This window comes from Seriola dumerili, unplaced genomic scaffold, assembly GCF_002260705.1.
Source record: "Seriola dumerili isolate Sdu_G_001 unplaced genomic scaffold, Sdu_1.0 BDQW01000025.1, whole genome shotgun sequence".
Taxonomy (NCBI): Eukaryota; Metazoa; Chordata; class Actinopteri; order Carangiformes; family Carangidae; genus Seriola; species Seriola dumerili.
The window spans coordinates 7,620,879-7,640,528 of NW_019174280.1; the positions used below are offsets into that span (position 1 = coordinate 7,620,879).

General features: G+C 40.6%; 1 protein-coding gene across 2 annotated transcripts in view; it reads right to left on the bottom strand.

Annotated features, from left to right (window-relative positions):
* Positions 1-1,813: 1,813 nt before the first annotated feature.
* Positions 1,814-19,650, bottom strand: part of klhl29 (kelch like family member 29) — a 202,229-nt gene continuing 184,392 nt past the window's right edge. For both annotated transcript variants that reach the window (XM_022770029.1, XM_022770038.1), the window contains exons 13-15: positions 16,113-16,306; positions 6,742-6,886; positions 1,814-3,275 (exon numbers count right to left, since the gene is read on the bottom strand). In XM_022770029.1, coding sequence (XP_022625750.1) covers positions 3,092-3,275; positions 6,742-6,886; positions 16,113-16,306 — 523 coding nt within the window. In that variant the 3' untranslated portion in view covers positions 1,814-3,091. The remainder of the gene's footprint in view (positions 3,276-6,741; positions 6,887-16,112; positions 16,307-19,650) is intronic.

The following is a 19,650-nucleotide window of genomic DNA, read 5'->3' on the forward strand; positions in this document are numbered from 1 at the left end:
AGTCATAAATAAGTCGTAGTATAATAAAGCATAAAAAAGCATAAAAACGTCTTAGTAAGGTATGAAACCTCATAAAAGACTATAGTATAGTAAGACATAAAATGTCATTATATAGTAAGGCATCAGAGTTTTACATGCATATAACTTTGACCTTACAATATAAGTGATGTTTGACTGTATATTGTGTAGGACACTGAGGTATTTAGAACATATCGGTCCTGGTTAGATTGATGAATGTTTGTATTTGCTTATATAGTTAGTTATAGATTCCAATGGATGGAGAATGATTTAAGGAGCTCTGAAGGAGGACGAGTAACAGCTAAGAGGCCCCACGGACATGAAGATCTCCAGATCAGTTTGTCATGCACATCAGAGAGCAAAAGACCAAACAAGCAGTCAAACTTTTGTTACTCAGTGAGAGACTTTGGTGTGCCTTGTACCAGATCTGTCCTTTGTCCACGAATAAAACTAGCCACATTGAAGTGATGACTTGTCGGTCTGATTGTGTTCACTTTTTTTTATCTCTCTGTCATAAGAAATCATCTTTTCATTAAGGGATAAGAAGGCATAAAAACGAGAGTATAATAAGGCATAAAAAGTCATAAAAATAAATTAGTATAGTAAGGCAAAAAAATTTCATAGTATAGTGAGGCCTAAAAATGTCATAGTATATATAGTAAGTGATAAGAATTCATAAAACTGACATGGTAAAGTAAGGCATGACAAGTCATAAAAACTTCATAGTATAGTAAGGCATAAAAATTTCATATTATAGTAAGTCAGAAAAAAACACCATAGTAAAGTAAGGAATAAAAATGTTATAGAATAGTAAGTCATAAAAAGACACCATGGTATAGTGAGGCATAAAAAAGTCATAGTATAGTAATGCATAAAAATGTCACTAGTATTGTAAGGCATAAAAAACTCCACACAGAAAGGCCCCAGGTCGACGACGTCATAGTATAATAAGGCATAAAAAAAGTAATTTTTATAGTAAGTCATAAAAACGTCACAGTATATTAAGGCATAAAAACTCATAGTATAGTAATGCATTAGACTTGCCAAAAGACCTAATGTTCATGTCTTCGGACTGTGGCAGGAAGCCGGAGTACTCAGACAGAACCCACGCAGACACAGGGAGAACATACCAAGTACACACAGAAAGGCCCCAGGCCCGTGTTTTGAACCTAGAACCTTCTCACTGTGAGGTGACAGTTCCATTTTCTCTTGGGATTTTTTAAATTTTTTAAATTAAACTCACACTGATATATCCACCATTTTATGTTTACTTCTACTAGCAACCTGACTACTAGCCTAAAGAAGACAGAAGCCAGGGTTAACTTGCTAGTTAACGCTAGCTAACATGGTTAAATAACATCAGTTGACATTTTTCTGGTGATGTTAGGTACCATTCGATATTCTCACATGACGTGAGCCTTCAGATAGCCCCCGCCTTTTCAGTCAATCAAATGCTAGCATGCCTAAATCAGTTGTCTTGGAGACGTGGCCTCTTGGAGTGCACATTGGAATTATCTACTATGACTTCACTCAAAACATAATGTGACTGAGTTCACTCAAATATTGGTAGGAACAATTCTGTCCTTCATGTCCCTACCGTCCGCATGCAAAACTATGCCCTTGGTATTTTTAAATCCAAAAAATGTTCTTTTCACCCGTGTGCTGTGGTAAATGCTCATTAGAAACCTCACTTACCTGATTCAAGTAGAGCAATTTCCATGAGGAAACTGAAATGTAAAAAAAAACAAAAAAACAGACTTGACAACGTGTTCATTGTTCTGGTATATGTATTAGGTTTCAATAATAACAACTGTTAATTTCTTCTTTTTGGGTACAGATTTACAGACATACCATTTGAATCCAACCTATCAGTTTTTTTTCTAAAAACATTTATACAGAATTGCCTTCAGGTTTTAAAATATACATATTTCCTTCCTGTATTTACAGAATACCAACCCAACATCTTTTGTGGGTTGCAATGAAACACATTTTACAAAACAAATAGGAGGTGGGGGGAGAAACTGGTGAAAGACAGAGGAAAACATGGATCAACAGATAACTTCTATGATAACAGTCACAGGTGATCATTGTGCTTTTATCCGGAGGAACTGCCCCAACTTGAACATCTGCTCAGACATCAGCGGAAGGGAGGAATTCCCTCTCCCTCTCTCTAAATCCACCGCTTTCTTTTTCCCAGAGAGCTTGAGAGTATAAATCAAGGGGAAAAAACAGGCCACTCACCCTCCAGATGATATCTCAATCAGGCTGGAATTTCAAAGAACAAAGGAAAAATAAAAATTTTCTTTTTACCTGACCCATATACTATGGTTTTTCCTATGTTTAGCAAGTCATTAAAAAAACAGGGTTACACAGAGTTTGAATCTGTTTTTGAAATTACCTCATAAATCCACACTCACTGTAGGAATTTCACCTCATGGCACAGTGGAGAGAGATGAAACTTGTCAAATCCACTGATGAAGAGGAAAACAGTCTGAGTCCTTCCCCTCACGTTTCCTCCTGTCCTGTAGATGTCACTACTGAAAAATGTTCATACACCACAAAGAAACTCTGCTCTCTAATGAATGACTATGAAGCCTACACCTGTCAAAGACAATTTGCTCAAAAAAGGGACAAGAATCTGGACCTGCGATGGCTTTCACTGCGCTGAGTCACAGTGTGTTAAAGAAACAGGGAGGCGGTGAGTTTACAGAGATCTGGAAAAGACAGAACTGAGAAAAAAAAATTACAACTTCGTTAAAAATCAAGGAGCTGTAAATTACTAAGAGGGTCCCTGTGCCTGGTGGATGAGAGGATGAACTACTACCATGACACATACAGTACTGGAGGTTAGGCATGGCCACCTGACATGGCTGAGTAGTTGAACATGAGTACATTCTGCACAGGGCTTTTGGGGGTGGGACGGGTAACAGGATGTATGGATGCTGGCGTCAAGTCCAGAGGTCTGACTGACCGACCGACCGGCCCGGCCCTAAGCTGCCGTCGCACATTGTCCCACAACCGGAGCTCAGCTGGTGTTTGGCGTCGACCCAGTGTGATCGGCTATGAGCCGCCCTCAGCCGCTCTGGATGTACTTTTTGATGACCACGCAACCGTGTCTGAAGAGCGGGCAGGGCAGTGACTGCAGTAGTGCCCAAGTGTTGGTGCAAGGGTCAAAGGTTTCCATGTTGCCAAGGGCCGGACCCTCGCTGCTCACGATACCTCCTGTGGCATAGATCTTCCCGTCCAGGATCACAGCACTGCAAATCACACAATTTGTTTTGTTCAGTTGTCTTCCTATAGTTATAATCCTTAAAAGGAATAGTTCAACATTTTAGAATATATGTGTATCCACTTTCTGCTGGGAGTTAGATGACACAGTTGATACTATTCTCATGTCTGTGGATTAAATATGAAGCAACTGCCAGCAGCCAGTTAGCATAGACTCCAAAAATCAGGAAACAGCTAGCCTGGCTTTTTTTGGGGGGAGATTATGCATCCATTTGTTGGGGTCATTTGTGTAATCCGTACAAAAACTGAAGTGTGAAAACCACAAATCCCCATTTTACAGGGGGTTATGTGCCTATTTCTTGGGCACGACCAATAACCATCTTGAGTTTCTGGTGGTTGCTGGGCAACTGCTCAGAGCAAAGACACAGCTGGACACATAACCCCCATTAAAACCATGAAATTTTGTTTTTAACACCGCAGTTATTGTATGAATTATTCACCCTGATAATAATGAGTTAATAGTTGAGTTTTAGGCAGATTTTGTTAACAGGCTAGTAGTATCCCCGTTTCCAGTCTTTGTGCTAAGATAACTGGCTGCAGATTGTAGCCTTATATTCAGTGATTAGACAGAAGTGGTTTCATTGTCCTCATCTCACACTGCCAGAAAGAAATTATTCCTTTAAGATTGTTCATTACATCAAACCGTTTTGATACCATTGAAGGTCAGCATTATTTCATTAGCCATAATGTTTTCTCATTCAGTAAATATCTCAGCATTAATGTTAGGGGTGGAATAAACGTTTACCGTTCCTAACAGTGCATCAGAACTGGATTAAGTTGCTGCTCATGCAAATATTTCCTTCTGCTGCTGTTTCATAATGAAAACATTCAACTGGCAAACACATGTGGCTACCAAACACATCATCTTTGGCACAAATAATGAGAGGTCATCAATGTCAGGAAGATAAGTGGCTGAAAGCAAGTGTGACCTAATGTGGCCTTGCTATTTGATAGCTACAGTATGAGTCACAGCAGCAGGAATATTGCTCTTATTGTTAATCGTGACCAGACAACAAAGGCAAACAGAAGAAAACATCTTCACAAGCATGCTGATTGTCGTGCTGGGTGCCACGCCTGAGATTATTTGACATCTCTAAAACATGCTCTCAACATGCCCAACAAGGCTACTTTGTAAGGTAGGAAAAAAAACCCCACACACACATTACATTCCCTCTTGAGGGCGAAAGAGAAAACTAATGAAAAAGCAAATATCTGTACAAATGTGCTCATTTGATATGAGAAACAGAAACAGGAGTTTGTGTGCAGAGAGGATTAAAACTTGGGCTGTAAGCTGATTAGGGCTTTGTACTCCTATTGGGGTTTGGAACGATCTACATTTACATAAGGTGCACGCTCAAACACACACATATACACACACACACACATACAGCGAACAACATGCAGTCCTATTGCAGAAATTCACAACACTGTTGGGACTGAAAAAGATTATTACATAAAGCCTAAATCTACTCAGAGAGAAAGCACAGCTGATCCAAAATGGAGAGCGTGCAGGGCAAAGCCTGGAGCTGCTCTTCTTGATAAACAGAGGGGAGGTGCGGGTCTGCAGAGGGTCGGACGCAGCGAGGGGAGAATATCAGCTCTCCTGCACAATGACCTGGTAGACTTCATCTTCTGTGCAGGAGCATGCACTGCAGATAGTGCTATTTCTGAGTAGTTCTCTTCTGGCAGCTCTGCGTGTTTGTTGTTCGCCCTCCTTCCCCCCATCTCTTCCTCTCTTGCATCAGACTTAGTTAAATGTAGCAGAACAGCTGCCTGGCGTGTGCTGGTGCAGCTTATCAATAACTCTGACAACATGATTTATGTTATACATTCTGCACATAAGATCACTGTCTGTAATTGCTTCCCAAATGTATTTCACGCATGCTTCTTCCTTTCTCAGCTTCTGCAAAAAAAAAAAAACAAAAACAAAAAAAAAAAAAACAGCTCGGGCCCAGAAAAGTGTAAGTTCATTATCCAGCACACTCCACACCTCAGTGGCTTGAGCTGACTGGGATATTAGGACATGATCCCACTGTTGTTAGTTTTCATTTATCTCCCTTTATCAGCCATTATGTGTCCACAAATTCCATTAAAGTTACAGGTGTAGACTATAGTTTCCTACTTTTTTTAGAACACAAACCTTACACTTACACTTGTATTACACATGCAAATAAACCAAAAAATCCAAATGACTTATATATCACCCTAATAACGCCTAATACAACAAAACAGAATGAAATGCTTTGATGGAAAGTTGATTTAATCAAACAAAGTACTTGTATTTTGAACAAATGCGGTTTGTTTTTTTCAGTGTGACACACAGCGTCTGTGTTACTGATCAAGCTAATTTAAAGATCAAGCCCATGAATTAGAAAACTATTCTATTGAGGGAGAAGTTTCACAACTGAAATGCATCGTCCAGAAACATTGTCAGCCCACAACTGGTGTTCAAATCTTATTTAGCTGACTCAAATACATTTTCCCTGTGCAACAGTTTACGTGTGTTATAACACCAGACTGACAGATTACTGATAATCCTAAAATTTACATACAGACAGATTTTTTAGGACAATTTTAAGGAAAAACCTGAATAAAGTGGAGAAACATAATGAATGCAGATGCTTCCACACAGGTGTACTGCATGGTACTATTAAACAATTACCATCCAATCATGGTCTGTGGCATCATGTATAAAATGCTGAGCAGGCCCAGTTAATTCAGATTTTGTATCAAGATGGCAAAAGGGAAAGATCTGTGACTTTAAAAGAGGGTTCATTGTTGGGGGAAGGAGCTTCAATCACAAAGACTGCTCAGCTGGTTGGTGTTTCAGTAGGAACAGTGACTAGAGTGACATCTGCATTTAGATCTATGGTAAAGATGTCAGTACATACGGTCAGAGGGTCGACAGTGCACATTTAATGACTGTGATGCTCATGCATTCGTGTGATATGGAAGGGGAAACAGAAAAGCAACTCTTCCTCAGATGACTGAGAATGCCAATGCAGGATGTGATGGGGGGGGGGGTATTTTTCTGGTGTGGTCTGGGTTCACTTGTCCTTTAGAGGGAAGAGTTACTGCAAATCAATACAAAGTTGTTCTGAGTGATCACCTTTATCCTATGATCAAACGTTTCTACTCTGATGGGAATGGTCTCAATGTGAGATTTTGGACCACCACCATCATCAAAACACCAAACGAGGGAATATCTTTAGGAAGATTGGTGCTCATCCCTCCAGTAGAGTTCAGAGACTTGTAGAATCAATGCCAAGGAGCAATGAAGCTGTTCTGGCAGCTTGTGGTAGCCCAACACCTTACTAAGACACTTTATGTTGGTTTCCCTTAGATTTATCACCCGTCTGTATCTTTTAAGGATTTGCAATAATGTCACAGGGTATTTAACTTACATGCGGTGCTGCAACATTAATAATCTCTTACCTGCAGAACTGCCGAGAGTGATTCATGTTGGGACCAGCCTTGATATTGCCTTTGTCTGGGTCATAGATAGTGGTGGCTCGAGCGTAGGCTCCTCCCAGGATGAATATAAAGCCGTTTAGACTCACTGCAGGGGCGTATTTGTTATCTAAAGATATGAGAGGAAGAGAGAGAGAAAGGAAGGAGAGGAGAGATTTTTGTTAAAGAAAACACAGCTTTTGTTTGCATGTCATTCTCTCACACAGCAGAAATTTCCATTCAGTATAATGGTCTCAATGTTTTTTTCCCCCCATTCTTTTCCCTGCGGTCCCCAGGCCACATGCAAAAATCATCATCAACATTCTCCTTATCACTTTACAGATGTGCCATTCTCAAGATTGCTTTGGAAGAAAAAAAACAGAATAGATGGCAAACCAGTGAAAAAGTGGAGTTCATAAATCACTACGGCTTTATTGGGTTCTGCTCCGAAATATGTTTGGGCTTGGCAGCAATATAAAAGAGTTACCTAAGTCCCAATAATTCACAATTGCATTACGCCCTCTGGCACCTCTATAGATTCACAAAGAATAAATAAATAAATAAATGAATAAATAAAAGAAAAAAAACACTGCACATGTATTGGAAATACATGAGTGAACAGGTGGGATACTGTGCATACTGTATAATTCAATCTGATACAGTATATAGCACATGAAGAAAACAGAGGCATTGAAGCAGCACTGCTGAAGAATTACAGATGATGGGAAACAAAATGAAACAGTGGTTTGTGTGGAACGACGCCATTGGAAACCTGCAGCTTGCGAGCAGCAGCCCTGCTGTGTGGGAAGAGAAAGTGTATTTCAAACTCAGAGCAATTTCTCTCGAGCAGACTGCAGCTGGCCAATTTACAAGCAGCATGAATAATGCACCAACACTTGGCCGTGAGCTGCCGTCCTCGCTGTTTTCTGCCACAATGGACGGACATCCCTCATTGGGGACGGGTAACAGGAGGAGTAAAGTCTGACGCCTTAATAACAGCGATGGGAAGCCTAAAAGCTTCTCTTGTGTAGTGAACCACCTCCCCTTTTTCTCTGTCTTTTCTCCAGCTGCTGAGAGGAGTCGGACATGTTTAATTAACAGGTCACCTCTGGAGACGAGAGGTGCTTCTGCTACTCCTCATACTGACTGTGTGAATGAGCCACTCAGCGCAAGTATATAACTCATAATGTTCTGTAACAACAAGACTGTGAGTCTGCAGCCACGCTAGCAGCTCTGTGAGGCTGCTTACAGCAGTGCTTTGAACTAAATGCTAACATCAGCATGCTAATATCCTCGCAATGTCAATGCTAGCACGCTGATGTTAAGCATGCATAATGTTTTCAGTGTTCACCGTCTTGAGTTTTTTGTGTTAGCGTGCTAACATTTCCTCATTAGCACTAAACTCAAAGTAAAGCTGAGACTGAGGAATATTATTAGTTTACTTGGCTATAAAGAACTGGGTCAAAGTTTGACCTGACGATGGCACTAGAACTGAAGCTAAAGGCCATCGAATTGAATTGTAAGTAATTACAATGCATCCTGAGGAAAGTCAGTGTCAAATTTTATGGCAATCTATCCAACAGTTGTTGAGACATTTGCTCAAAGCCACAAATGTAAATCTCACAGTGACACTAGAGGAAAAGTCAATGTATTACCAAAGTCATTGGTGATTCTTCCTCTTGGGACCATGAAAGTAAGTACAAAATGGCAATCCATCCAATAGTTAAGATATTTTAGTCTACCCTGAGGTGGTGGACTAACTGACAGACAGTTTTTTCATGTCTATTACCACACTCATCATTTACACTCTGCAGTCCAGTCTGAACGTCTACTGCAACCATCGGACACATCAGCTTCAATTTCTGCCCCTGAGAAGCAAGTTGCCACTGACTGGTCCTCCTCACATTCTGTCTGACATCTTTATTTTCTTCTTTTACCTTTATCTCATTGATATGCCACTGCCAGTCTTTCTGAGCGTGAGCGTGAGTGCGCGCCAGTGTGTGTGTACATGATGTTTTGTGTTAGGTCCGATAAATACAGAGCACTCATTTCTCTCTGCTCGGCACCTGAGGCTGAATAATAACAGGATGTAGGGCTTTGCAATTAATCGAACTTTATTTTCGATTACGATTTTGGCCTCAAACGATTATGAAAACAAGACAGTCGAGGGACAACGATTATTGTGCGGCGTTCTGTTTCACAACAAATTTCAGCCTCCCTACAAAAACCATCCGACGTTATCGGTTCCGCTCTCGGTACGGAGGGAAAATAGATTTCGAATTTGTTGTTGCAACATTAAAGTTCTCTTTCACATTCACCAACTCCGATTCTTATGATGACATTCGTTTATGATGCATTTTTGCTTTTCCCTGCATCTCATCTGCATCTCTCTCTCTCTGACCCTGCGTGTGAGGGGCGGGGCAGCGCTCTCTCTCTCACACACACACACACACAGATGCTGGTTCAGGCTTTTTCTGGGGGGGGGGGGTCATCCTAAAATATCTTTAACTTATATTGTATATAACGGGAATAACAAGATACACACAGCACTTTTTGTTTTGAAATATTTGTTTTGTTCCAAAGTCAATGAGAAATCGTTCTGAATAGTTGTGATCTCAATATTAATCAAAATAATTGTGATTATGATTTTTGCCATAATGCAGCCCTGACAGGATCCTCTCAAAGCAAAAACCTCTCTCTCTTCCCCAACAGACACTCTCACCATCTCTTGGTGCCTCTCTGTTGTGGCCCAACACTAAGTGGCAGGTTGGAGTGCTTGGAGGAGCTCCACGCAGGTGAATCTCATTCTCATTTGGCAAGACTGAAAGGACTGCTGTCAGGGTTCAAGATCTCTCCACCACTTTGCTTTTGCATTTATCCCCTGTCCGTCCAACAACACAGACACAGGTAGAGTAGTAATGTCTGTGTCAGCTGAAAACTTTCTAATTCTGAGACAAACTTTGCTATTCTTCAAGTCTCACAATGGATTCTGTTTGGTTTCACTGCTCTGAGGTTAGAAAACAGTCAAGAATCTATAACTGATCACACACATAAAATATGAATAAAGGGAAGGAAAAAAAAAGACAGCAAAACAAGGTTTCAACACGGCAGCGGTGATAGAAGTACAGCTGGGCCTGCGGGGCAACATGAACTGACGCAGCCTCTCACACCCTGATAAAACAGCTTAGTCACCGCGTCTGGGACCCCTCAGGCTGAGGTCAAGGACGAGCAAACAAGTAAAAACACACACACACACAAACACACACAGCTTTGATGAAATTTGTGGATTCTGTCTAAACAAACACCTTGTTGTTCCCCTCACATCCTCTCCTATCTGATTCCTGCATCAACACAACAGATATCTGATCCTATAAAACCAGAACACTACAGCAGTGATAACACACAGACACACACACAAATATATCACAACTCACTCAATCAAACCAATACTGTATACTATATAGATCTAGATAAGACTGCTTTCGCTGATAAAGACTCCCAAACAGCAATCGTCATCACAAAGCTGCGGCACTACATCGACATGGAAACGTGCGGTCGGTCACAGACGGGGGAGGAAGAAGAAATAAACAAGACATTCTCCAACAAAAAAGATGGAGGACGAGGCGCTGGGTATCCTCTCCACTGTCCTGCGTCCTAGCAGAGAGCATGAGGGAGCAGGAGAAATAGGACAAAGAAGCTTCAGTTCCTGTTGCCAGAAGCTTAGATAAGATTACAACAAGGTAATTGGAGCAGCAAAAACAAATTTTTTTCACACAATGTCCTTTTATTTGGTGTGAGGAGAATAAGAGCAGCCTTTGAAATGACGGGCCAAAATAGCAGAAAGAGGATGATGTGTTTTATTCAGTGTGATAGAGAATGGGTGGGGGGACATGTCCAATTAGGTAACTATGGAAACATCTCCACCTCTCTCGCTCTGTTACTTTCCCGTCCTCTTTCTCCACCTCTCAATTGCCATACTTGTTTGGCTTCTACGTCATTTGCGTGAGTAATTGTTCTACAGTCAATTTCCTGATAAAGCAATCTGGTCGCATTGTTTCTGCTCTCGGTCCCTGGAGCCGACCAGTCGATGGAGACCTTGTCTGTCACCTGGGGAAGGGCTCTGGGTATATACTGGGGGGAGCCAGCTGGGGACTCTGTGTGTTTCCATGTGTTGTGTGAAAAGATGTGTGACAGTAAGTGAGTCTTTGAGTGTTTTTGATGCCTCGGCCACACCGATTACCTCTACCTGTGCATGACGACTACCTCGCTGAACTGCTGCAGCTCACATATTGACATAATATAATTATATCCTACACAATGTTTCTGCTGTGGCTCTTTACTTGTAGCTTACACTTTCTCCTTTAATAACATGTAATTTCTAAAATGGCTAAAAATAAATACATTTTTTTTAATAATTGTGACATTCAGATACACCCTAGACATAAACTATAGTGAAAGATGAAAAAAAAAAAAGTTTCACGTCTGGCTTACACAGGTGAGGTAAGCAGTGTGGCCCATACCTTAGTTTGGTGTCTTAGTGTGTTAGCCCTAGTACAGCAGAGGTTGATAGGGATGTCAGTAGTTTTGCGGGATTTGGCCATAACCAAGCTGAACATATTGAAATTTTGGGCTAATGGTAGCACAAAGTTAAAACAATTCATCCTTAGGGACACATGACTTTCTGTCCCAGATTTAATGGCAATCCATCCAGTAGTAGTGGGCGGACATCCCTCAAGCCATGATGCTAGCATAACCAAATATATATATATATATATATTTAAAACAGAGATTCAAGTCTTACATGTTCTGTTGGACTTTGGGATTTAATTTTAATCAAATAAGATACAGAGTTCCACAAGTTGGGGGTCACTATTTCTTATTAAAAACTGCTCTTATTAAGAACTGCTATGTAAGATGATGAATAGGAGTCTGTCTGGTTGAGTAAGAGTGACTGTGTGGAAAAAAAACATGGATTGAAGTGGGAGACTCACCTCCTTGAAACAGATCTTGTATGTAAAAAATACTTATTTCAAAAGCATTAATGGAGTAAAGAAACCAAATGGGAGCAGGGATTTCAATAGATTGCAAATCTAAAAAGATATTTTTCAGAGAGTAGTTGCTGAAATTGTACTTGTTCATACTATATTGCAATGCCAAAAGAAATGATAAATTAAAGAGCTCTATGGATTAATCAGAGTGGCAAGGACATTTTTAAAGAGATGTTACAGGCTGATTTTTTAAATGTCATCTTTCTGTGCTGTGAGCACCACAAACAAAAATCCTTTCACCTCCATTCTATTGAGGTGGAAGCAGAACTCTCAGAGACAAATATCTCAAAACCTTGGCATTTTGGTAATTTTGGGGAGCTGACCTTTAAGAAAAGCAATGAGGCTTCATAAATAGTTTACTGCATGTGTGCATGCTCAGTTATTCTCCCATGTTGCAGTACATATACTGCTTGGTAGACAGATATTGAAGACAAAGGAAGGTATAGATGAATGAACCTGCAGAGACACTGTGCATCTCAATAGACATGTTGAAGGGACTATTTTTGGCACGAGTAATATTATTTTTCACTCTGCAAGAGATAGGAAGTCAGTCCTGATAAGTGTTTGTGAAACCCATTTGCAGGCCATGCGGGAGATGGTCCATGCAGAGGGAAAACACACACACATATACACACACAGGCGCACAGTCACAGAAAACGCACACAGCTGTATTTGTGTCAGTCGATAAGACAGTGCTGAGAGACAGAGCGAGGAGGTGTATGGAGGGGGAGACAGTGAGACTGAGAGAGGGGGAGAGATAGAGATGAACAGAGAGATTAGAGAGAGAGAGTGATGGAGGGAGGCAGAGGGTTGATCGAGAAGTGCTCCCCACCCGCTCACTAAAATCATCGCCGGCCCAATTTCACAGGAAGCACTAAACCCGTCCATTATCTCCTGGCTCACTGGCTGTCAGACGCAGGCTCATCTACACCCTGACAGATGACGGTCTGTCTGTCCACGTGTGTCATGCACACACACACACACACACAAAGACAAACAGCACACATGCGCGCACACACACGCGCGGAGTGGAGTAACCTCCTGGCTCGTTACATAATTCATGTGCTGTGTACCTGTGCCCCCGGGGGGATGTATGGTTGATATGAGGTAAGCAGAGGTTGTGTGTCTGCATCTGTGTGTGTGTGTGTGTGCATTTGAGTGTTTCTCACCAGACTTTTCTCTCATTTCTCCTCTGCCAGCTGCTCTGTCAACCCTTTAATACCATTCAGCTCTCGCCCCAAACACCCCCGTTACGTAATCATCATTTCACTCGCAGAAGTCTCTCTCAAAAGGCAGTAATAATAGTGAGCAAGTTTCTGGGCCACGGTGCTGAAGGAAGTGCCTCTGTGCTTGTGCTTTAATGACACAAGAACAACTTCTTGTCAGGAAACATTTGAATTTAAATACATTTTTGACCCAGTGTTTCTCTCTGATGCCTACTGCTCTCAGTGTTGCCTGCAACAGTAAGCCCCTATCTGAGATAATGATTCTCTTTTTTTAAAAGCAGCAATTGGATGGCTCTTTTCCCTGAGAATCCATCATGTGCCAATGTCTTAAATGGGATAATTCAGCATCAAATATAGAATTTATATTGTGTGGAAAATTAATCTCAATGAATGCAAACAGCTTTTTTCTTTTCTTTTGCTTTTGCAGTATTTATTTCTGTTGGAACGTTAAAGGAATATTTCCACATTTTGGGAATTTTGTTTATTTGCTTTGTTGTAGAGGGTTAGATAAGAAGAAATAGTTCAGCACTTAATCCCTGTAAAATAGCAAATTATGTTTTTACATTTTGGTTTGTGTATTGATTAAGCAAAAAAGTTGTCACATATTAATTAATGAGTTTTAAAGGTGGTAGGACATGGATTTTGATACCTTTGGGTAGAGCCAGGCTCTCTCTCTCTGTCTCCAGTCTTTGTGCTAAGCTAACTGGCTTCTTGCCATAGCCTTATATTTAACAAACAGGTGTGAGAGTATCAATCTTCTTGACTAACTCTTCACAAGAAAGCTAATGAGTGCATTTCCTAAAATGTCAAACTTTGTTTTATTATTGTTTTAACACAGTGGGTTTTGTGGGTTGAGTTGAAATGTCACATATGTTTTTATGTGTGTTATAGTGGACAAATGTTAAAAAATCGACAAGCAGGACATTTTTTCAAATCAATAGCCATCATTCCTATACTGCATCTTTCAAGGACATATTTCTGTGAAAAAAAAACTGCCTGTGGTTAAGATCTTTGCACTGTGAACACAGCTGTTAGTGTTTTGAATCACGCAGAGTTGTTCACTGGGTGTTTTTCCCGCTACCTTGGAGATATGGCAGCTTGGTTAAAGTGTTTCTTCTGGTGCTGCGTCCTTCACAGGTCCCCAGTGGCTCTGAATGGAACGTGGCTGCAGGTTTGTGCGGTGAATAAATACAGAGTTTGGCCAATAACATGTCAGAAGCTGTGGTCGGACCCACCTATCATTTCAGCTAGGTTCCTCACATTGTAATGGAAGAGCAATAACATGGAAAGATGGGAAGTACTGAGTAGGATGATAACAATAAGGAAAAACAACAGGAATGGAAAAGGTCATCCACTGATCACAAAGTGTAATACTGCAGACTAACTGTATGACATTATGTTGCCTTCAAAAGACATCAGGAGTTTATAGTTTCACCCGGAGAAGTCAAGTACATGATGTGGGATGGTGTTCGAGTGGGTTGAGTTGTGAGAACACTGATGTCGATGTTGCAGTAACCTTAATATTGTAATATCATGCTACTAACAAGCCAACTGCAGGGGATAGCAAGCAACCGCCACAACCGTTACATTCACTTTTTTTCTTCTTTCTTTTTTTCATGAGGCCGCCAGGCCCTTCTTGTTTTACACTTCAATACGTGCAGGGAATGTTAAACCACTCAGGTCACTACAGTGGATGACTGGAAAAAGCACTTGCCTGATACTTTGATTAATATTTCCATAACGGATTTACGTAGGGACCTACTTTAAAAAATGTCATACTATTTTTCCATTACAATAAGCTTGTGATTATAATCCTTCCAGGGGCTTTGTAATCCATCATGGAAACTCGTGTTAATTTTGGATATTTTCAAAAACAAAAGAAAATGAATAAATGAAAATAAAAAAAATCAATAAATCTGTGTTTTGTGTCCTTATTAATCGATTATTTACAGTAAAACAACTGATATAACCTGTTCTGATTATTGAAATTAATGGCAGCCATATTGACACCATTTCTACCAATCTTAAACTGTGTTATTCAACAGTGTGTAAAGACCTAAGGAGGGATGTCATTTGCCAAAACTCACTACCTGAGAACACGGTAAGAATGGGGCTTGTTCACTTTTCCACCATTTGCACCTGTGTATTGCAATGTTTCTTTGATTTCACAAGGGATCTGTAAATATGGCAGACAGCTTACTTCTCTTGTCATCAGCTCAACACTAAACAAACATGGAGAGGCTATCAGTAGGGGGGCAGTGGGGGGCATTAGGGGGTTAGGGTAATGGTAGAGTTAACGTATCCTTGCAGTCAGAAATCTAGCGAAGCATAAAATCACCATTCAGAGACAAAATATTCTGTGAAAATTGTAATCTGGAAATTGTGCGTCATGTGCCTTATCCTGGACAGAAACCGCTTTGCACCTTGGCACCACTGACAAAATTGAGTGCCTGATAAAGAAGTATTTAATTTATTTTAAAACTGCCATCTTTTTCATTTAAAAAGCAACAACATAACAAATAATAGCCTAACAATAAAGCTTATGTATATAGCACTAAAATCAGGATTAGGCGCTAATACCATGTACAGGGCTGCTGAGCCGTCCAAAATCTTCACCACGACATCCCGAGTTCCTAATCAACCGGACAACCATAATGGAAGCCCAAAGACTCCAAAGATTAAAAGAATGAATGCATATAAATGGTTACAGTAATGTTGTTGCAACATATGCCTTTTCCAGTTTTGCTGTTATATTGCTAATGAAAAAGGTTAATAATCCTGTTTTTCATTTTTTATGGAGGAGAGCAGTTTAGCTTGTGAGTGGATCGTTCTCTCTCAAATGCAAAATGTTAAGGCATAATGAGGGAAAAGAGACCACACATTTGGGAATATAGAACCACATCCTGGCACACACTGGTTTAAAAAGGAAACAACAGCTCTGTCAGAATACAAAAGGTGATGTAACAATGGCAGCACATCCCCCGAGGACATAACATCGCTTCACCTTGTGTTGAGGCTTGTGTGTGAAAGAATGTGCTCGTGAATCTGTGACAAAAACTGTGGGTGTTGTCACCTGTCTTACCTATCATGGGCGATTCAATAAAACTCCAGGTGTTGCTCTGTGGTACGTAGGACTGGAGGACACCTGCCGAGCGCCCGGCCTCATTCACACCTCCGAACACGTAGACCTTACCTCCGCACACTGTGGCTGCTGCAGAATGGACCGGCTTGGGCAGAGGAGACACTGTTTCCCACTGGTTGGTGATGGTGTCGTACCTGAAGAGAAAAAAAAGAGATTTTTAGATATTTTGATGTTTGATTTGTTGTATAGATTTATAGTAATTTAAATCTCGGATATATTACAATTAATCTAAGACATGATCCTAATCAAGAGAAATGTGATGAAATGCAGATAAAGTTTCAGACTTGACTGATAAAGTCATGACCTCACTTCTATTAAAGCGATCCACATGGGGGAGTCTCTAAATTATTCTAACATTCTGTAGTCTGTCATTTATACCTACCTACACACACACACACACACACACACACACACACACACACACACACACACACACACACACACACACACACACCAACTCTATACAGAAACACTCTGATTTTAAAGTTCCCACTGCTCTGAATTCACAGTGAAATGCTCGTTTTGGCTCCAGGGCTGACAGATATAATTAGCAGAATGCCTACACCACCAGGGAAGATGAAAAAGACCAACCATTACGTACAATGACAGCAATTAAAGCAATTACACAAAGCAACATATGTTGGGAGCTACAAGCCATTAGTCTCTAGAGTTGGGCTGTGTGTCAATGCTGAGCTTTGGACCTTTCTCACTGAGCCCCTCTTTGGCAGAGACTTCAACGCCAAGCCTAAAACTCAGCCGACCCAAACTGGCACAAACAGGCGCAGCCAGATGAAAGGGCCTGACACAATGGGCTGCATGACAACAAGACACTGGCTTATGGGATTGTGCCCTTGTCAGAGGTTGAGGGTGTGTGCGTATTTATATGTATATTTCTTAAATTTGCATTTGTGTTTAGTGTGCGTGCTGTATGTGTACGTTTAGATATGTGTTTGTGTGTGTGTTTTTTGCCCCGTGGCTCCATTAGCGCAGTGTGTTAGCAGTGTAATCCTGTGTCCATGGGCCACTGATCAAAGCAACCGCGCCGACAGCCTTCCAGCTGGAGTAGGCCTCATTAGAGAGCTGCAAACAGATCCAGGATCTGTGATTAAAACACACCTCCATTCAGACTAAAGCAAGCCTTCTTAATCAAGGTTGTCTCGTTGTTATAAAAGAAAAACATCTTAACATGAAAAACCATATCCAAGTCCCCTGGGACAACAAACCTTACACTTCAAAAGGGATGCTTTAAAAAAGTAGACTCCCACACTGTCACTTGAAGGCAATTTTTAAAGGACAATTTTCACAGGGGTCAATGACCTACGTTTGATGTTTTACCTCATTTTTGCACACACACAGGTGTTAACTTCATTTATTTTTCTTTTTACCTCTTCATATGACATACCTGTCAAAAACATACAGGTGTGTAAAGATATTTTTTTCCAGTTTACTTTAGATGCTTTCCTGCTGCATCTCCTTTGGCATTTGAAGTCATGCTGAATTTAAATGACACCTAGAAGCAATGGTTGCATCCAGCTTCCTGTGAGAAGGCTGTTAGATAAAGTACGAGAGGAGACGAGTGAATTAGCCTTTGGGAATATTCTCTTTGGGGGTCCGATAATGTCCTTGGCAACAGATGCTGAGGGGACGGGTTTAAATCGACTGGCAGTCTGAGAAAGTGGTGACACAGAAGACACTCAGGGAAAGGTGGACTCAAAACACTCAGAGTGCCAATTAGCATTGTTTAAACACAGACACACATGCACGCAAACACACATACCAGCATCAGGTTGAGTAACTGAGCCCTGCTGAGATAGAAGGACTAACATGTGTCTCATTCTCTGGCGGATGTAATTACCCCTCGGACCACATCAGGGGAGGTTCATAAATTTAAGGGTCAGACACTGCTGAGTGAAGCTGATTACAGGATACAAAAGGGCATAAGGACTACTACAAACAGCTGGTCATGATGAGAAAAGATAAATGAAAAAAAATCCAAAAGACTCAATTCTGCACAAAATAATAAAAAAATAAAAATAAAAATCTTAAAACAACATCTACTGTTTGCCGTTTTTCTGGCCCTTCTTACATTATCCTCTGGTTTCAGAACCTTGTCTTTGTAACCAAATATACCACAAAGTTAAAGCTGCAATAATCTTTTTTTTTTTTGAAGCAACAGATCAAAGGGAACATAATGTAAATGATGTTGCTCGTAGTTATGAATTATCACCCAACCTTTCAGTTCCTCTCAGCTCTTCAGTTTTTTTAGCCCATTGGTTTGATGGAACTGTTGATTGAACTGTGACTTTACTCTTTTGGTTCACTCTCTCTGCTCTCATCAACCTTGTTTCAATACTCAGAAAGCAACTGCTTTCAGTAAAATTGCAGCGATAAATCGAGTGTGCGTTTTCCATCACCAAATGAGTTAGGAACTAGCTGGTGAACACAGTAGAGCTTTTAGTTGCTGGAGAACCAGTTATTTCCTTAAGAAGTTTTCCTTTAGACACCAAAAACTGAGTTAAAAGTAGAGTTAATTCTGGAATTACATTTGTCAGATGGCCAGAAACATAACTCCAAATACTCGCTGAAGTTACTCCGTGTCAGGGGAATGTGTAAATAGGCGACTGTTTTCTAACACGCAGGTGAGAATATGTCAATATTGCGTTAACAGTTTGTTCCTGTTGCCACAGAGCGGTTGCAGCTTTTAAATCATTATAAAATGTCTTTGTTTACATGTAACACTCAAAAAACAAGCTAATCTTCTTTCAGGACTATCAGGAATATCTCATGTTTAATAACCAGTGGCCGTCTAAAATTGTTAGATAATAGCGCGTTCAAAGTGAGACCCCATCTCTTTGAGTAAGGGGCGGATCAGGAAAATAAGTTCTAAGGGCCATTAGCGCAAACACAGCACAGCTATCCTGCAGTTGAATGGGTCAGGATTTCTGATGTAGAGAAACATGTGCAGGTCAGAAGCAGCTCAGCGTCTGAAACAGTCTCAGAGGTCAAGAATCTGATTGAATTCGTTACATGTGTGATTCACCATCAAGGATTTAAAATGGACCATGACATTAGGACTGACACTAAAAAGATTCTCTAAGTGGTTGTATATTGTTCGATTATATCTCCAAGGCAGAGGAGATTGAGGAAGGACAGAAAAAAAAGAAGTTCATCAGCAAAAAAAACAAAAACAAAACAGACTATATCTCTCCTCTGAAGCTTTCCATCAGAACAGACAGAAAAGGCAGACAGAGCTTTTTCATTGTTACTAAGATAGTGTAGGAGTTTATCCATCAACATGTTGCGCTGCATCGATTTTTTTTAAAGTGTTTATACACAAAGACTGATCACCACATGAAGCCATGTAATCGGCTGTAGCTCCTGACAGGGCTTGTTTCATCATGCCGGGACAATCATCTCTAAAATGCTGCTGCGGGGTTACAACAGAACAAACAATGTAGGATTGTGTTCTTTTATGTAG